The sequence below is a fragment of the Pelophylax lessonae genome (genome assembly GCF_965119305.1).
Source record: "Pelophylax lessonae genome assembly, chromosome: 9".
NCBI lineage: Eukaryota > Metazoa > Chordata > Amphibia > Anura > Ranidae > Pelophylax > Pelophylax lessonae.
The window spans coordinates 159,409,053-159,424,873 of NC_138776.1; the positions used below are offsets into that span (position 1 = coordinate 159,409,053).

The 15,821-nt window shown below is 39.2% G+C and overlaps 1 protein-coding gene across 1 annotated transcript; it reads right to left on the bottom strand.

Annotated features, from left to right (window-relative positions):
• Positions 1–3,577: 3,577 nt before the first annotated feature.
• CHST3 (carbohydrate sulfotransferase 3) lies at positions 3,578–15,516 on the bottom strand. Its single transcript, XM_082266857.1, has 2 exons — positions 15,291–15,516; positions 3,578–5,854 (listed from the first exon to the last, which is right to left on the bottom strand). The coding sequence occupies exons 1-2, from the start codon at positions 15,425–15,427 to the stop codon at positions 4,600–4,602; spliced, it is 1,392 nt and encodes a 463-aa protein (XP_082122983.1). The 5' UTR covers positions 15,428–15,516; the 3' UTR covers positions 3,578–4,599.
• Between the last annotated feature and the right edge of the window lie 305 nt (positions 15,517–15,821).

The window sequence follows — 15,821 nt, forward strand, 5'->3', positions numbered from 1 at the left end:
GCATTACATGCTGTTTATACTCATTCGTTCACTATTAGATTCATTTTCTGTATTCTGCAAAAAAACCTGGTTGATCCTGCTGCTCTCTATCTCCCCCTTCTGTTCATGCCCCTAATTCAGCTACGTATTTTGCAATTCTGGTGGAAACTCCGCAAATGCTCAGTTTTCAGTGAGTTTCCACGCTGAGCATTTCCTCCCAATCACATCTGAGCAGCCCATGTGATTATAGAGTCATACATGTGGGCATATGCAGTGATAAATTACAGCCCACTCCCTCCTCCATGCCCACTAACCAGCTTTCTTTAACCACTTCCGGACCGCCCGCCGCAGTTTTACGTCAGTACTTTGATGTTAAATACCGGGGTCATGGCAGCAGAAAGCTGCCATAACCCCGGTTTCTTTTAAACAGCTGGCCATCCGCTTTAGCATAAAAGTGATCCCAGTGGCAGATTCGCTGCGGGATTACTTTCATGGGCAGAAGGAGAGGTACCCCTCCCAAAGCTTCCCGGTCATTTTTACCACTTACTGGAGCCGTCAATAACAGGTAAAACAATCAAGTCTGATGGAGTCCTAGGCAGGAAGTTGAGTGAGGGCAAGCTGGCCCCCACTCGACTCTATGGCCTTGGAGGACCGGAACGACGTCATACGTCGCTTCCTCCTAACGGCCTTAAAGGGCCCATTTTTTTTTTTAATGATGATTATTTTTTTTGCGTTTTAGTGTAGATGTGGGATCTGAGGTCTTTTTGACCCCAGATCTCACAATAAAGAGAACCTGTCCTGCTTATTTCTATTACAAGGGGTAGTTACATTCCTTGTAATAGGAATAAAAGTGATAATAAAAAATAAAATAAAAGGGACAGTGTAAAAATAAAAGGTAAAATAAACAAGAACATTTTTTTTTTAAAGCACCCCGTCTCTCCGAGCCTGCGCGCAGAAGCGAACGCACACGCAAGTCGTGCCCACATATGTAAACGGTGTTAAAACCACATATGTGAGGTATCGCTGCGATCGTTAGAGTAAGAGCAATAATTCTAGCCCTAGACCTCCTCTGTAACTCTAAACTAGCAACCTATAGAAATATTTAAAGCGCTGCCTATGGAGATTTTTAGGACCAATGTTTGTCGCCATTCCATGAGCGTGCACAATTTTGAAGCAGGACATGTTGGGTATCTATTTACTCAGTGTAACATTATCTTTCACAATATAGAAAGAAATTGGGCTAACTTTATGGTTGTCTTATTTTTTAATTAAAAAAAGTGTATTTTTTTTTAAAAAATTGCGTTTGTAAGACCGCTGAGCAAATATGGTGTGACATAAAGTATTGCAACGATCCCCATTTTATTCTCTGGGGTCTCTACTAAAAAAACAATATATAATGTTTGGGGGTTCTAACCAATTTTCTAGCAAAAAATACTGAATTTAACTTGTAAACAACAAGTGACAGAAATAGGCCTGGTCCTTAAGTGGTTAAGCTATAAGCCAATGATCTTTACTCCCCTATTCGGTATTTTCCTACAGAAAAGCAGAGAACCCCAATTTATATTCCTTAACACTTTTTTTTTATTCTATATCTCACTCTGGATTATAAATCCAGTCTCGTTGGATATTAAATTACACAACATCCTTATTATACAATTGCTAAATAAAGACATTCTTTATTTTACTCATAATAGCCAAAAAAAATAAAAAATCAGCTGTTCACTTAGTCACATGAAAATGTACTGTGAGAATATTTTTTGTCTATTCTCCTCTATTTAGCCAGATGCAATAAAACAGATCAGCTTTTGTCATTTTAGAATTAGAAAAATGATGCCTCTTAACCACTCAGCTATACTACCCTTGGAGAAAGATAACTATATGTGAGAAATGGTAAGCTCTAAAAGGTACCACAATCCCTAATCAGCTAACCAGGCAACTGAAAGGACAAAACCTTCAAGGTACTTTCAAGGGACTTTCAAGGGACTTTCAATGCACCACCCCCAATTATAATCAAATATAACTGTCAATCTTTAAAATGATCATGAATTATTTTTTTATCACAGGCCTGATATAACCCCTTATGACCTACTTCTCATATATAGCCAATGTTATATTCATCATTACTTGCAGAGGAAAAAAGATAGTTCTCAACCTACCTGGATATTTAATAGAAACACTGAAGTTTATTGCACATTTGGTTGAATGGTTGTGCGCAACTGATGTAAGTGTACGCATACATTGAATTTGTATTGTTTTGACATTTAGCATGGTATACTAGATGATCCATGTTGACTAATACCATTTCTGATACAATATAATAGATTTAACCATTTCCTGCAATTGCCCTAATGAAGCAGATTAAAAACTTGGAAAACGTGTTGCAAACTATCCTCACTCTTCTGGTACACATTTGCTACATATGTTTAAAATCTTGTAAAGTTTTTCAATGTGATGGCACAAGTATCAATGGTTGTGTGGAAAGTACCTTTTCCACTGTGAAATTTCTTTCCAAACAAGTCTTAAGCCCCGTACACACGATCAGATTATCGAACAATCTGTCGTCCATTTTTTGTGGCATGCTAGTCTGATGTAGTGAAGAGGTTATTTTCATACGAATTTTCCCGTACGACAGAATTCTACTTCAGAAGTGATGTCATGTGTTGGATTGCTTTGTATGTGTTCTTTCGTCTCTGAGCATGCCTAGTCTTGCTCTTAAGATTTTTTTCCATCAAAATCTGTACTAATGAGACGAAAATCGGACGTTGTGTTGACGGACGACAAAAATTTTATAGCCTGCACAGCCGAAAAGTCGGAGTCGGCTTTCGAAAGCACCATACTAACAATCCGAAATTCGGCAGATCGGTCATCGGACGAATTTTCCCTTCAGATTTTCTTATCGTGTGTACGGGCCTTTACTCTGGCCAACCTCTTTTGTTAGACAGTATGCCATTACACTGTCCAATGCTGAGAAAAACAGAAATTGTTCTTAACAAAGTCTCTCTTTTTTTTTTAAAAGTATATCTATTATTTATCAGAACAAATTTGTGTTAGACTTGGTGGAGTTTCAGCTATGTTGTTTTAAAGAAGCATGTATAGTTAGTGCATAGATGCTGATTTTTGTGCCTATCGCTTTAGCAAACAAGGTTTACCATGGTGAATATGGCACCACATGTTTTTGGCAGACCTGATTCATTCTTAGAGCAAGTGCACCTTTAACCAACCCATTTAATAGTCATTCATATTTCACGAAACCCTAATATTTTAACAGGGAATGCTTAATTGAATCCTTAATTTACACATATATTCACATATAACCAAATGGAGGGACAAGGAAAAAAAAAAGACTGCAGTCATGGGTCCTCAGATCTTGATGGAACTGGTTGTCAAAAACACTGCAATATGTCTGTGGTCACTGGGACAGGTAAGGCAAAAGTAAATAATGTAAAGTATTTATGCTACAAAAAAAAAAAAGTCTTTCTAACTTTGGCTCCTTTCCTTCGTCTGGTCCTGTAGGTCCATGGGTTGGCCCAACGTGGCATGCCAGTCGTGTACTAGCATGAAGAACTTAATGAGCCTAATATAACAAAAACCTCCTTCATAAAATAATTAAATTATAGTTTATTCACTGCATTGAACTAATTTAAATGTTTGGACAAGACCAGCTGCCCTCTGCCCTGTGCTCTAAGCAGTCCTACTGAAAGGCATTCATTATCTCATTACAGACCTTAGGGAACAGAAGAGACAGGTGAGGGGTCTGTATACACTTTATGGAGTGTTAGAATAAACCAAAGTGAGAAACAGGTGGTGCGAATTGACTTCCTCCGGTGTAAAGTATCATTTGTTTTCACATGCAGAACCTCAACTAACGTTGTATGTTAGAACTTCAAGGAAACAAGACACATAAAAAAGTACAGAAGCTGGGTGTGAAACTGCATTAGCTGAGAAAGCTGGGCTATAGAAATTAATCTGTTTTTTGTTTTTTTTTAAGTGCAGCTAAGGTCTGGGTGCAGAAGTTCTTTCACAATCAAATGCACTGCATTTATATGTCTGTATCACATCCAGGACACGCCTACTAGAAATATTTCCTAAAGATATCTTCCCAAGTAAGGAATTATCAAAAATCGACTTTTCTTTCAACCAAATGGCCATTTTGAATAGTTGAAAGGTTGCTTGTATCTAAAGTCTCGATGTTGTGGACATTCTGAGAAGCTCCTAAACAGCAATTTTAGGTCTGCATAGTCCTTTAGGAGTTCAACTCTTTGGGTGTTTTTCTTTAGTGCAGAAAAAAAAAACTTTTGATTCAGCTTCACAGATTGGCCTGTTCTGGGGAGAGAAAAAGAAAACCCTTCTTCCAGGCAGTTTTCTATACATCAGCAGGAATCATCCACTTTTAAAGCCAATCCAGAAAATCAGCATTCAGCATCTTCCCCTGATATTGCAATAAGAAGGAAAAGCTTCTTAATTTAGGAAGCAACTCAAAAAAAATGCACAGGCTTTTTAGATGGCACATAGCGGCTCAGCAGGTGCAAATTGCCCCCCTCCCATCTGCCTCCCCTGTTTCAAGCACTAAATTTAATGGCAGTTTATTCTCAATATATAAATAAGTTAAATAGGAGTATATTACGTTACCCAAAAATTAACCCTGTCTTCAAGCAAACTGATAGATCGGTTTGTAAGTGTCTCTAGGTCACTTGCTAACTTGTAGCCAAACAATCTCATAGCAGGTTCACAGACTTCCTGTACTACTTGGGCTAATTTGAAGGGTATGCTGAAACGCCACTTCTCAAACTGTTCTGAAGAGTTCTTTTGGGTAGAATATACCCCACTGTTGCCCTGGGAAGCTTGTGTGTTTTTGATAATCCATTCTTCCACTTGTGGTGTAAGTGTGATTTCACCAAACCTGTACATTTCTTTGGCCTTTTGAAGAGGAAACCTTGCTATGTCTTCATATCGTATCAACATATACCGTCCTCTAAGCCATTTGGGTTGGCTCAAGCCTAATTCTGCAGACAAACGGATGTTATCACAATTTCCCTTCAGTTTTTGAACTTCATCTTCAGGTATGGGGGCAGCTCCTTCCAAAGCCCATTTTTTCCATGATTCATATTTTCCAGAGAAAGCTACCATGCGTGATGCCAATACAGCTCTGGGATCACGCACAAGTTGTATGATTCTCAAATCAAGACGAGGATCTTCTACAAGCGTTTTTAGAAACGCCAATTGTCTGATTCTTACTGCTTTAATAGCCACATGATTTTTATTCAAGCAGGACTCCATGGCCAGTGTCATATTTAGGGGTCCGCACTGGCGATTCTTACAATGATATTTCTCCGAGGCTTTTTTAACAAAGGGGGTGCATACTGGATCCTCACATAAGGACTTGCTGGAGCCCCTACGAAACATAAACCTAGTAAGATGGTGTTCAGGAACTGGGGAGATAAAGTTCTCTAAGGTGTAAAGATCACACAGAAGAAGCTGATGAAGAACATCTCTGTACACAATTGCTGAACCAACTGCATTTGCTCCCATGGATTCAAATTTCACGGTTCTTTCAATATGCCAAAGAGGTTCAAACAAATAAAAGATATTGCCTTGCTGGTTAAAGAACTCGCCCACAAAAGATGAACCAGTGCGTGTGGTGGCCATCAGAAGTATATGTTTTCGAGTATTTTTCGGAACATCGGAGAGAAATGTGTTGCTTCCTCCAAACTGTAAAGTGACATTTGCCAAACGTTTCCTGAACTGCAAGAAGGCAGTGTCCAGTTCACTCAGTGATATCAATGAGCCATTCTCTGCGTAAACGATATTGGAATCTGTGCTATTTATCTCAAAAATGTTCTGTGGCATCTGCTTCAGGTTAAGCTTGTCTGACACCCTGTAAATCAAAAGAGAAATCATAGTTATAATAACAGAATCATACTGTTTTTTAATCCCTATTAATTGGATGAAACTTTTTTCACCTGATATTAAGAAGCCTTCTGTCTTTATATTTACATATGCACTCAATGCAGAAGTACAACCAGTGCTGTTTTGTTGGGGCAGCTGTGCTCAAAGCATGCGAAAGAGCCTGTGCAATAGGAGTAATTAGCGAGTTACAGGTCAAACACTGCATACTATTCTTGGGGTTGCAACACCATTCCCACCAACATGTGTACTCAGCTATTTCGTTCAATAGAGTTTACCAGGCAAGATATGTTAGGGGAGCTTGGCAGTGGTCAGCTCCCTGTTAAAATGCTAGTCTGAACAAAGCCTTGATTATTACTCAATTTAATCAGATAATGACACTCCTTTATATCTGTTCTGAAGTAATGCAGTGGGCTTTAGATGTCATACCAAATCTGGGTTCCACCTGCGTGAGCTGAGCCCGAGACTTTAATAATGTGTCTGTATAAGTTTACACAGGGTACTCAGTTTACATCTAAAAGTTCAAAGACAAACTGACAGATTAATTGGCTTCTGCCCATGACGCTATATATGATTTTGTGCACCTGGGATAGCACATGGCCTGAAAGCTTCACTATGAGGAACTGATATAATTAATAAAATATTTGACTGCATATGGTACTTAAAAGATATCTGCATAATTTAGCAAACATATGTCATAATTTCTGGTCATTTGGAATCTTTGTTAAATACAAAAATGGCTAAAAAAACAAATCTAATTAAAATTTGCATGAAACAATACTAACTGCAAATTGACAGAAAATATGAAAAAATATAAGTGAAAAAAAATATATAAACTTCAAGAATATTAAAAGACACACAATAATGCAGTTATAAAAATCAAGGAAAAGACCTGCGCTAAACGTGAATGGATATAAAAGAATAATAGTGAAAAGCTGCTAAACGCTGGATCTATAGAAATCCAAAAACAATACATACAACCAATCGTGTAGCGCTAATCATAAATTGTGAAAAAATTTTTGATGAATATAATGCATGAACAAGTGAATATAATGCATAAACACGTGACAAAAATTAACATAAACAATGTGTCAGAAACCGTGCATCAACATATAAAGTCCAATAAAGATTTATAGGATTCAAACAATAGGTCCCAGAGTGGACGATGAACCAAGGCTGGTGTCCCAAAGGTAGAATTCCCATTCCCTTTGGGACACCAGCCTTGGTTCATCGTCCACTCTGGGACCTATTGTTTGAATCCTATAAATCTTTATTGGACTTTATATGTTCATGCACGGTTTCGGACACATTGTTTATGTTAATTTTTGTCACGTGTTTATGCATTATATTCACTTGTTCATGCATTATATTCATCAAAAATTTTTTACAATTTATGATTAGCGCTACACGATTGGTTGTAAATAATGCAGTTATGCATTCAATATTAAATAGTTGCATTGTTTGTAATGTATTTGAAGATGCAAAGACTCTACCCACAGACTGGAGCTTCAGGTGGAAAAGGCGAGTGCTAGACATAAAGGGGTTGATTTACTAAGTGCAAAATCGGGTGCAGTTATGCATAGAAACCAATCATCTTCCACGTTTTATGTCAAAACTTAATTGAACAAGCTGAACTTATAAACTTATTGGTTACCATGCACAGCTGCCCCAGATTTTGCACTCTCCAGCTGTTTTAGTAAATCAACCCCCATGTATAATTTAATTAGAATTCCATACATTTTTTGCTCATTCTTTTATGTTTTGGTAGTCTGATCTCTGTGGTTGCCGTTTGGTACGATTGACTAAGAAGCTCCACAAGTCTTATAACCAGATTCGCACACACTTGACATTTCTTTTTGAATTATTATGGAAGCCAATAATGCATAAAAAACTCCCCTTGTCCTCGGGATCTCCATCCCCAGGATTAAGCCTTGAGGGGTGGAGCAATACACGTTGGGGGCATGGCCTGGCTGGAGCCCAGGCTGAGGTTGCCACATACCATCACTAGAGGGTCTGCTTTGATGTGCGGCTACAGGGATATCAATATCAACACATGGAATTCCAGGCTATGGCTTCCTATGCACCAGTTTTCCCCTTATTATGACCAGGCAGGTCACATGATCTTTCCAGTGGCCAGCTTCAGGGGAGAGGAGAGATCATCGACAATGGCTGAGATGCCTGGGCAGTGACATCACCATGAGCTGACTATGGGGCATCCTTTGTTGGCTGTCCCACCTCTCTCCTGAAGATGGGAGTCAATCACGTGATCGGACCACCTCCAAAATAGTATAAGCACCTGCCTTTCACAGGGTAGTTAGAATAGACTGGGGGTGGGAGCAGGTTTAGGCATAGGCAGAAACAGCCTGGAATTCCACTTTAACTCTTGCAGTGCGGGGCAACTACAAGTGTGATTTTGTAAAAATCCTAGAGTTGGGCTTTAAAACAGAACTCAATCAAATAATGATAATCTAGAGAAAAAATAATAATAATACAAGGATTGAACTACTTTCTGTAAAAAAATGCCACTCCAGGCTCCCTTTACCAATGGCCACATGTGTAAAGGCCAAGGCACTTGTTACATGATTTGTGCCATGAGCCTTCTCCTGCAGTAGAGATTACATGACCAAATGCCCATACCTTCAAATATATGGCAAGCACTGAAGGGAACCGGGAGAACACATATGTGAATAGGTACATGTTAGCATATCAGTATGAGATAAAAATATGATTTACTTCAGAAATCCTAAACTGAAAGGTGGGCAGAGGATACATGAGCCACTACCACAGTTCCTTTTTTTTAGGACTAAGCTAAGCTAGGTCCGTCCCAGAATTACTCGGTGCTCTCTATTCAAACATTATGTGTAAATCTGGAAGTGCAACTAATTAAGTGGAATTAAAGTTCGTGCCCCGATCCATGTCTCCACCAATTTTCAGTCCTGGTCCAAGCATTCCTAAAGAAACAGTTTGCATGCACTTTCAGCACCTGGCGCTCAAACTTCAAATGGAAATGCTCAGTACATTATTAATGACTAACATCAAAGTATAGAAACAATGGAGAGTTCTTTTCCTGACAAAGGTGAGGTGAATCACATGTTTTGACAAATTAAATCTACACAGAAACAATATTGGCAAAGTATATGCACAATTGCCCGGTCATGCGACACTGTACCCAAATAAAATTTTTTCCCACAAATAGAGCCCTTTTGGTGGTATTTGATCATCACTGTGTTTTTTTTTTAATTTCTACGCTATACAAAAAAAGATTGACAGTTAAAAGAAAAAAATATATATTTTTTTTACTTTCTGCTATAAAACACATCTAAAAAAAGTGTTCTTTATAAATTTAGGCCAATATGTATTCTGTGATATATTTTTGGTAAAAAAATCCCAATAAGTGTATATTGATTAGTTTACGCAAACGTTATAGAGTCTACTAACTTTGGTATATACAGTATCTCCCATTTTTTTGTACATATTTTATTATATCTTTTCAAGTGACAACACTGAAGAAATGACACTTTGCTACAATGTCATGTGACTTGTTAGTGTTGCAAGGTCTTAGGTGTGAATGAGGAGCAGGTGTGTTAAATTTGGTGTTATCGCTCTCACTCTCTCATACTGGTCACTGGAAGTTCAACATGGCAAAGGACTCTCTGAGAATCTGAAAAAAAGAATTGTTGCTCTACATAAAGATAGCCTAAGCTATAAGAAGATTGCCAAGACCCCGAAACTGAGCTGCAGCACGGTGGCCAAGACTATACAGCAGTTTTACTAGGACAGGTTCTACTCAGAACAGGCCTCACCATGGTTGACCAAAGAAGTTGAGTGCACGTGCTCAGCGTCATATCCAGAGGGTATCTTTGGAAAATAGACGTATGAGTGCTGCCAGCATTGCTGCAGAGGTTGAATAGGTGGGGGGTCAGCCTGTCAGTGCTCAGACCATACGCCGCACATTGTATCAAATTGGTCTTCATGGCTGTCGTCCCAGAAGGAAGCCTCTTCTAAAGGTGATGCACAGGAAAGCCCATAAACAGTTTGCTGAAGACAAGCAGACTATGGACATTGATTACTGGAGCCATGTCCTGTGGTCTGATGAGACCAAGATAAACTTATTTGGTTCAGATGGTGTGAAGCCTGTGGGCAGCAACCAGGTGAGGAGTACAAAGACAAGTGATTCTTGCCTAGAGTCAAGCATGGTGGTGGGAATGTCATGGTCTGGGGCTGCGTGAGTAGAGATGTCCCGAACTGTTCGCCGGCGAACAGTTCCCGGCGAACTTTGCATGTTCGCGTTCGCCTCACCGGGCGAACATATGCGATGTTCGGTCCGCCTCCTATACATCATCATTGAGCAAACTTTGACCCTGTACCTCACAGTCAGCAGACACATTCCAGCCAATCAGCATACCCTCCCTCCCAGACCCTCCCACCTCCTATAAAAAAGCAAGGGCAGCATCCATCTTAGATTCATTCTGAAGCTGCAGAGTTAGTTAGAGCAGGTAGAGGGCTGCTGTTGCTGCTGAATTGATAGGGAAATCATTAGCTATTCCAGTGTTCTGTGTCCACTCCTGTTGTAAGGACAGCATCCTGACAGCACCCCAAAAAGCCCTTTTAAGGGCTGGTATTTCAGTCTGCTTTTATTTATTTTTTTATATATATTTATCAGGCATTTTTGGAGGCAGGCATGACTTTTTTGGGATTAGTGTCGGTAGGGGGGGGGGTCTATAAAGTGTACCTGTGAAGTTTCAGCTCTGTAGCATGTCCAGAACCAGAAAAAAAAGATCATATAGTTATAAAAGGAGGGTTCCCACCATCCCTGCTCTACTGAAAAATGATCTTTCTTTCTGGTTCTGGACATGCTACAGAGCTGAAACTTCACAGGTACACATTTTAGACCCCCCAGACACTAAATCACACAAAAAAAGTTTTTAAAAATTGTCATTTTTGATAGAGAGCCAATTATTGAAAAATTGTACCTGTGAAGTTTCAGCTCTGCAGCATGTCCAGAACAAGAAAAAAATTAGAATTAGGGCTAGAGTTAGCGACATCACTATGCGTGAGTGCTGCCGGAACTGGGGAGCTACAGTTCATTGAGGAAACTATGAATGCCAACATGTACTGTGACATACTGAAGCAGAGTATGATCCTCTCCCTTTGGGGAATGGGCCGCACGGCAGTATTGCAACATGATAAAGACCCCAAACACACCTCCAATATGACCACTGTTTTGCTAAAGAAGCTGAGGGTAAAGGTGATGGACTGGCCAAGCATGTCTCCAGACCTAAACCCTATTGAGCATCTGTGGGGCATCCTCAAACGGAAGGTGGAGGTGCGCAAGGTCTCTAACATCCACCAGCTCTGTTATGTCATCATGGAGGAGTGGAAGAGGACTCCAGTGGCAACCTGTGAAGCTCTGGTGAACTCCATGCTCAAGAAGGTTAAGGCAGTGCTGGAAAATAATGGTGGCCACACAAAATATTGACACTCTGGGCCCAATTTGGACATTGGTACTCAATTTTATTGCCAGCAGTTTGGACATTATTGGCTGTGTGTTGAGTTATGTTGAGGGTACAGCAAATGTACACTGTTATACAAGCTGTACACTCACTACTTTACATTGCAGCAAAGTTTTATTTCTTCAGTGTTGTCACATGAAAAGATATAATAAAATATTTACAAAAATGTGAGGGGTGTACTTACTTTTGTGAGATACTATATTTATCGTATGTATTTATTTATTTATATGTTATACTAATAATAACGGCAATCAGTGACTTAAAGTGGGACTGCGATATTGCAGTAGGCAATCAGACACTAACTGACATTTTGTGGGATCCAGTGACACTAATACAGTGATCAGTGCTAAAAATATGCACTGTCACTGTACTAATGACACTGGCTGGAAAGGGGTTAAACATCTAGTGTGATCAAAGTGTTAAATGTGAGCCTAGCCAGGGTTTTTGTGTATTGTGTTAGGTGCTTTTTACTAAGGGAAGAGATGGGTTTTGTTCCCTGCTTTGCAGAATCACAACATCCATCCCTTCCCCCCTGTCATAACGGAGATCTGCCTTGGTTACATAGTGCCCGGCACCCACAAATCGGCTTCTGCTGTGAATAATCACAGCAGAAACGGCCCACTGGCAGCACGTGCGCGCCCCCTGCGGGTGGAAGTGCAGACTCATGTATATATGTGATTCTGCACAGGAGAGCCACCCTGTGGCATTAACACTGCTATGGGGTGGTTTTCAAGTAGTTAAGAAAGTTCCATGCAGGTAAAGGACCAGATATTACTCAGGCTGGGATTTTGAAACTTCGAGTCAGTGAGGAGAGGCCAGAGGTAGCATTAGAGGCCAGTCAACCAGCATTTTTACAAGAATAGGTCCGAAACCTTCTTGTTTTTGTTTTTTTCCTCCTTTAAATAACCTCTTGCTTCAGATCAGAGGTCCCCAAACTCTTACAGACCCCCCAGCATGCCTTCATACCACATTTGATCATCACCACCACCAGTCCTAGTAGACACAAGTATATCTTCAAAAGATGTGGTTTACTTTACATACGGATAGCTACAAGCAGAACAGCTGAAAGAAAATCATAAGGGTTTTATTATATTTGTCTATACAAAAGCTAGATAAAGCTAGTGAGATTTTTTGCTGTTTTTGTACAATCAAAATATGGCATAGTTACTGATAATGTTACTTAGGGGTCTGTTTATAAAAAAAAAATAACTGTGCCTCAGCTTTCGCACTTCCTTTGTGATTAACCCCTGTAATATGTCTAAAATGTTTATTTTCTATGATTGTCTTCTACATCTAGTGCCCATAACGCAATGTTTTCCTAAAATATCTCAATCAAGAAAATATCACATTATGGCCCTAGATAGAGCTGATGATCATAGAAAATTAACATTTTAGAAACAATATGGGGATTATTTGCGACAGCTGTGACATTCGTACAGCAACATTTTTCATAGATAGACTCCTAAATGTCATCTGACATAAACTAGATTTCTCAATTTGATTTCAGATGAAATAATGTGGACAACCCTGTTTTATTTTATATTTTTATATATTTTTATATTAATATTTATTATTTCTTCTTATTATTATTATCATCAGACATCCAGTACCCCCTTCAATTGGTTTCAATTCCTCCAAAGGCTATGTTTCAAATTAAAGTAGACCTTGTGTCATCTGGTAAGGACAAAGATGTGCAGGTTAACATTTAGGAAGTTGTGGCAAGTCCAATTATATAATTAGATGCGTGATATGTGCAGTTATTTGTAAAAAATATATATATACTAATTAACAGCTGGGTAGTTTCATGTGTTTCTCACTACATCATTGTAGCTGACAGTGAGTCACATCTAGCCTGAAGAACAAAGTACCCCGTACATTCACTGAGCTTTCCTAAATTAAACTGGAAAAACATTTTCTTTGCAGCTGCAGTGGCCAATCTTTCAGCATCTCTAGGCTATATATGCCAGAACAAGTCGCATCTTTCACAGAGATTTGATCTGGGACAGTTACAAGCAAAACTCTACTTACACTACACTAATTCGTTAGGGTTCAAATACAAATGCATTCGTAGAATTTCCCCTTAACTACAGTAAACTAGTGTTGATTTTATGCGTCTATCCTTATGCATTCACTTCTCTGTGTTTACGTCCTTTAGAAAAAGCAGAAAGGTACTTTTAAATACTTTTTTTTTTTTGCATATCCTAAAAATGTAGGAAATGCACATAATCAGGGCCGGTGTTACCGCTAGGTGAACTAGGCAGCCGCCCAGGGCGCACTTCTGCCTAGGGTGCAGCCATGACTAGGGGGACTTTGAGGACCCTGATGTAAAGGGGGCTATGGTGACCCTGATGTAAGGGGGCAATGGAGACCCTGATGTAAGGGGGGCTATGGAGACCCTGATGAAAGGGGGGCTATGGGAACCCTGATGTAAGAAGGCCTATGGGGACCCTGATGTAAGGTGGCTTTGGGATTCTAATGTAAGGGAAGACTTTGGGGATCCAAACAAACTGAATAAATACTAAAACAAAATAATAAATAAAACAATTGATTACAGGGCCATTAGGTAGTGAATGTGCATGGTTTATTTATTTTTGGAGAATAAAGGCTGGTACACACAGGCAGAATATTTGTCGGTATCATTCGGTTCAACAGAAACCAACCAGCATTTGGCCAATGTGTACAGCAGCCTGTCTGACAGAAGCTAGTTGAACATCCGGATTCTGTCAAAGGAGCATGGTGAAAAACCAGCAGCCAATGGGCATCCTATCAGCGCTTGCAGCCAAGGGCACTTTAAGCTCTTAAATAACACTTTAAGTTCTTCATTTTAGCCTGTAGAAAGTATTTTACTGTGCACATGGTGGCATCCAATTATAGGTCAAATCAAACCAACTGTACTCCTACATATATTATGTGAATGGTGAAGGTTTCATTATATATTGCCTTACAAATGGCAGTGTAAATGATCCCTTGTAAGTCTATAGTAACCTTAGGTGTTCAATTACATCTCCCTGGAAGTGAACAATCATCTTAGTTAAAGAGCTTGTCCATAGAAAGTTCTGTTGTAAACAGACAAACTGCCTTTTAGCTTAAAGGAACTAATCAAAGAGAATCTGAGACCAGGTGCTTCAGGTTCCATTTCAACTAAGTAACAAAGGGCTGTCTGATGATGTTTATGTATGTCACTGAACCCTACATCACACTATAAGTTCTGGATTTCTGCCTCTCTTCTTCAATTGTTACCCTGTATCTGCCCCCTACTGACCCCAGTCTTACAAACATGACTTCTGTTTTACCAGCCCTGATGAAGGAAGCTTGTCCTTGAAATGTGCTGGTCTACCTATTCTTGAAAAATAAAAATTGTGATATCACTTCTAATCCCAAATTTCTCCCTGTGGGTTTGGTGCCCGTACCCTTTATTTTTAGGTACTCCTTTGTGTGCCACCACACTACAAGACCAGTCTGCTGATCAGTCTGCTGATCCAAAGGTTATATCTCCTTTTAATCTCAGACAGGTCTAACGTCTCACACAAACTAAACCCTACAGATATCGTGTCAACAATATGGACCTGCTGATGCAGGGCATGGGCACTTTCAGAAAATGTATTTGAAACTTTGATTCTGTTCAGTTTTAGTCTATTGACACTGCCTTGTAATCATGTCCAAGCACTATACCTTTCTTGTATAAAATATATAAATAAAAGTGTTTCTTGACCATAACAACAAATTCTCTTTTCATTGCCCCTCAAACATAAAAAAAATATCAGCTTAACATAGGAATGTTAATAGTTCAAGAAATGTCCCTATTTGGGGCCCAGCATGCTTCTTTTTCATTTATTTACATTTGTGTAACAGGCAGCTTCTGTTCACCACCTAAACTGTTTTCTAATGTCTTACTTTGAGATGATCTTGTTTTCCTTCTCAATTATGACCAGCACCACCACAAGGACCAGGAAGAGAGAATATTTGGCCTTCAGCCTAATGGTCCTCAGCAAATCTCTGAGGTCCATGGGCAGGTTATGTAATCTATCCATGGTAGAGAATTTTTCCAATGGGTCTTTCCCTTTTTTCTTCTGGATGGGAAGATTTGCTTTAGCCCCTTCATTCAGAATCTTTCATCTCATTGGTTTTTCTAAAAGATAAAACAGTAATTGTGAATATTACATAAAGACTATACAGAGTGATAAAGAATGGCAGATCCCCTTGTAATTTTTATTTAGCAACCTAATCTTTGCACCCATAAAGGATACAGGTTAGGTTGCGTGTTTTCCCATACATTTTTCTACCATACATACATGCATATACTGTGCATTTTGTTACTTATTGTGCTGACTTAGCTTAAGAATAACAAACAGTTTATATAGGTGCTTCATATTAGTACATTTTATTTTTCATTCAATATAATGTTTACATGCATTTAGAGGAAAT